We start from the raw sequence: 4487 nt of genomic DNA, 5'->3' as shown, positions 1-4487 counted from the left end.
GGCGCCCGTCCCGCCGGCGCGGCGGGGAGTTACCAGCGGGACTTAAACCGGCCCCGGCGCGGGGGCGTGGCCTGGGCGGAGCCCGCGGCCTCCGTGGGCCGGACGGGGCGGGGGATCCCGGAGGCTCTGCACCGGGTGGGAAAGCCCGGGTTCCGGGAGCGAGGGCCTGTCTCTTTAAATGCCAGGGGCTGCGCTCCCGCCCGGGGAGCCCGGAGCCGGATCTACAATCCCGTCCCTCCCGCTCCGGAGCTTGTTGCTCGCCGGGCCCAAGCGGGAGCCGCCACCGCCGGGCGGGGGAGCGGAGCGGCTTCTTTCTCCTCCTTCTCGCGCCACACCTCCCCCGAGAGCCGGTGGAGGGGGAACGGCCACCCCCGCAGGAGGCCAGAGGTGCGGGGCCGACGGGCATCGCCCCCCGCCTTCCAGTCCCGAGGCGCCAAGTAGCCGAGGGGGCGAGACATGCGTCGCTGCCCGCTGCCCAGCTTCGCCGCCGCCCGCGCCCGGAGAGGAGGGACCGGGGAGCCCACACCTGCAAACTCGCCCTAGAAGTCTCCGGGTGCGCCGGCCCCCACCCCGATCCCCACGGACTCCACCTCTCGGCGGTGAGTTTGCGCAGGTAACCCGAGCGAAGGGCACGCGCGGGGGGGACGGAAGGGGGGAGAGCGTCACCGGGGAGCCGGGGCGTGTGTCTCACCTGCCCGGACCCCGCTACCCCATCCTCGCTGCTTCCCCGGGGGAAGGAGGCGCGGGGAGTGAGGGTCCTCTCTGGGTCAGTTAGAGCCCCGGGTGCCAGCGGCATGTGAAAGGGGGGACTGGAGTAAAGTTTCTCTTCCTCGCCCCTCCTGCCCGGCCTTGGCCGGTCGGGCGCTGGCGGAAGCGGTAGGAGCGGCTGAGAAGGTGGACTTTTGCCCGAGCGAGGTGACGGGCTGGGGGCGGGGGTGGAGCTGGAGTTGCCTGGCTTCCTGAAGCCGCGGCCCGACAGGTGGAGGGATGAGGGAGGGCTCGCCGCCGCCGTAGAATGGCTCCCGGTGCGCGATCCGAACCTCCCTCCCGCCCCTTAGCAAACCGCCCTCTACCCCGAGGGGCTCCTATACGGCTTCCTTGCCTTCCTCTCCCAACAGGTGGTCCCAGCCCCTGTCCGGGGACCGGTGCCAATGACCCCAGTGGCGGTTTCGCTTTCTCTCCTCTCGGCGGCGTGAGCGTGTGTCCGCAGCGTGATGGGCAACCAGGTGGAGAAACTGACCCACCTAAGTTATAAGGAAGTTCCCACAGCCGACCCGACCGGCGTGGACCGGGACGACGGGCCTCGCATCGGGGTCTCCTACATCTTTTCCAACGATGACGAGGAAGCGGAGTCGCAGCCGCCGCCCCCGGGCCCGGATGGCGGGGGCTTGCCCCAAGGGGAGGATGGCGGGCCGCCGCCGCCCCCGCCGCAGCCCTACGACCCTCGGCTGCACGAGGTGGAGTGCTCCGTGTTCTACCGCGACGAGTGCATCTACCAGAAGAGCTTCGCGCCGGGCTCCGCCGCGCTGAGCACCTACACGCCCGAGAACCTGCTCAACAAGTGCAAGCCCGGGGACCTGGTGGAGTTCGTGGCCCAGGCGCAGTACCCGCACTGGGCGGTGTATGTGGGGAACTTCCAGGTGGTGCATCTGCACCGGCTGGAGGTGAGCAACAGCTTCCTGACCGACGCGAGCCAGGGCCGGCGCGGCCGCGTGGTGAACGATCTGTACCGCTACAAGCCGCTCAGCCCCGCCGCCGTGGTGCGCAACGCGCTGGCGCACGTGGGCGCCAAGGAGCGCGAGCTGAGCTGGCGCAACTCGGAGAGCTTCGCCGCCTGGTGCCGCTACGGCAAGCGCGAGTTCAAGATTGGCGGCGAGCTGCGCATCGGCAAGCAGCCCTACCGGCTGCAGATCCAGCTCTCTGCCCAGCGCAGCCACACGCTCGAGTTCCAGAGCCTGGAGGACCTGATCATGGAGAAGCGGCGCAACGACCAGATCGGGCGGGCAGCTGTGCTGCAGGAGCTGGCCATGCACCTGCACCCGACCGAGCCAGAAGAGGGCGACAGCGACGCTGCGCGGACTAAGCCGCCTCTCGAGCGCCCCCCTGAGCCCTGCTGGGAGGAGGAGGACCGAGAGGTGCACTGATGGGCCAGCTGCATGCAGATCTGTGAGAGGAAGCTATTGCCAGCAGCCGCTGCCCCCTCTCTCCATTCCTCTACCATCACCTTCTGGGCCGCATCTGGGTTCCTGGGCCATTTGGAAAATAAAAGAGTTGGCGAAAGGCGCAGCCAGCTGTGGCTTGAGCTTTTTATCTTGACAAAGGAGGAAGAGGGTGCAGGTAGGAAGAAAACTTTGGTTGGGGGCACGGCCTGCCCACCCTTGCAATCTGTAGTCTTTCTGAGGTGGGGCAAATTGTGGACATGCCTGGCACTAAGTCTCTGCTGGACCTGGGTCCAAAATCGACCCTTTTTACGCACACAGGGGTCGAGAAAAATTCGGAGTACCAAGGCCTGCCATTGCCTCCTACCCGCTTACCCCTACTCTGTGCTAAGGCCAGAGTGGGCTTGGGGCCTGAAGACAGCCCCATATCCTCTATCCCTGTGGAGCTGTGTGTGAAATCCAGCAGGCTGAGTGATTTATTTTCTGGGCCTCCTGGGAGGCAAGCCTGGAGAAACCAGGACCAGGTCTGGGAGCAACAGACCCAAACCGAGCAGCTGCCTGTGAAGTGGAACAAAATGTCCAGTAAACTTGGGCTACAAAACAAAGAGTTTGCTACCTCCCTCCTCCCGGTCCCCACGTAAATCATCTTCTGGAGCTGGCTGAGTCTCCTACCCCCTCCTGCTCCACCAGCCACTTCCCAGGTTATAAGTAAATCATTGTCATGGGCCAGCTAGGGGAAGGATTCAATTATGGTTCTGTTTGGCCACCTTTGTTTCTAGCCTGCTATTGTAGGCATTTACAGCTGTGTTATTTGTTATCAAAGGAGGGAATAGCCTTTTGTGTCTCTGATCTAATTAAACCTGCTCGGCTGTGTTCATCCGCAGGTCGCACATGGGATTGGCTGGTGCCACCCCATAAAGTATCCACTACAGAAGCAGCCAAACAGGTTTGTCCTGGTAGGAATTAGTCAATCACTCCCACTGAACCCCATTCCTGAACAATGAAGGTAACCTTTTTAAAACGTAAGGCTTTCATGGTGGTCCTGTGAATTTTCATTTTCCCTTCTCATTTTTGTTCTGCTGTTAAAATCTTAGGCGTGAGGCCTACTTCAATGCTAAGGTATTTATTTTGGTAGCGACACCTGATGCATACTTAATTCAAAAGATGTGCAGAGTCTTGTTATATGGAAGCAGTCTCCTTGGTGCTTGGAGGACACTTCAGAATGCTTTCCTCAGAGAGCTGAGGGCAGTCACAAATGCCAGGCGGTGAGGCCAGTGCCAAATCTGGCGACACTCCTAAAGCACTGGTTCCTGATTGTGGGATCTCTTGGCAGCAGGCTGGCTAATACCAGTTGGATCTCCTGCTGAGCTATAGTTTGCTTTATTATGAGGCTTTAAACATTTTTTACAACCTGTTCCTTGTATTCATGTGAGCTCTTTAATGATGTGTGCCCTGCACTTCAGAATGCAGCTCTGCCGCACAATGACATTGCTAACGCTGTCTCAAAAGTTGAGTAAAGATTTTCTTCCTGTTGGGAGTCATTAGAGATTACAGTGAACATGTCATTTCGCGACCTAATTCTCACGGTTGGAGTAGAATCATATTTGAGTCTACAGTGTGGTCATCCTTGGGCCTCCTGCCTGGAGATCTCTCAATCAAGGCAACAAGACTTGAAGGAGATATCCTTGTTTACTTTTTCAGACTTGGCATTTGAGGCCATAATTTTTAAGACTTCATAGCACTTCCACATGACGTCATTTCACTACAAGGGCATTAGCCATGTTCCCTGCTTTTGCAGGGATCTCCAGACAGGTCCTATCACATTGTTAAAGATGAGCCACACTCGACCCCAGTCTGCATCTTTGGAGACCCATGTGTCTCCTGTTGGGAATGTCAGTCTAGTTTCCATGTTTAGTAAGTCTCACCACTTAGTGTGCATGTTGTCTTGCTCATGGAAAAGCAGAGCAAGAGAAACATGGGTCCAGGCATTGAGGAGAGCTACTCTACCTAACAGATTTGGATTTTCTTTTATGTTTGGCACAGCAGTGATAGTTGGAAGGAATGACTAACACTAATGTGCAGGCAGCAGGAAGGAGGAACAGGCAACACTCTCCTTTCCACTCCCCCATCTCCGTCTCCCTCTTTTGCCCTCAAATGGAAAGTGAATGTCATTGGTCCCATTGAGGCATAGCAGCGACTATCTGTTGTTGCAAACAAACTGCTTTTTGTGAGAAGTTTCGACATGATGAAGAACTGTAAGACCTACACCAGTGATCACATTCTGCCTCTAGCAAACAGGTTTTTGATAACAGGAGGAAATAGATCGAC

At 58.5% G+C, this 4487-nt stretch overlaps 1 protein-coding gene across 1 annotated transcript; it reads left to right on the top strand.

Annotated features, from left to right (window-relative positions):
• The first annotated feature begins 279 nt into the window (after positions 1-279).
• LRATD2 (LRAT domain containing 2) lies at positions 280-2285 on the top strand. The gene is made up of 2 exons (XM_081111765.1): positions 280-599; positions 1119-2285. The coding sequence occupies exon 2, from the start codon at positions 1215-1217 to the stop codon at positions 2142-2144; it is 930 nt and encodes a 309-aa protein (XP_080967891.1). The 5' UTR covers positions 280-599; positions 1119-1214; the 3' UTR covers positions 2145-2285.
• The last annotated feature ends 2202 nt before the right edge of the window (positions 2286-4487 follow it).

Source organism: Myotis nattereri (assembly GCF_964212035.1).
Source record: "Myotis nattereri genome assembly, chromosome: 17".
Lineage (NCBI taxonomy): Eukaryota > Metazoa > Chordata > Mammalia > Chiroptera > Vespertilionidae > Myotis > Myotis nattereri.
The sequence above is the reverse complement of the archived record's forward strand: the minus strand, read 5'-3'. Positions and strand labels throughout refer to the sequence as shown.

What these genes read in the sequence shown, in the direction of transcription:
- LRATD2 (XM_081111765.1), top strand. Translation starts at nt 1,215, where the DNA reads ATGGGCAACCAGGTGGAGAAACTGACCCACCTAAGTTATAAGGAAGTT.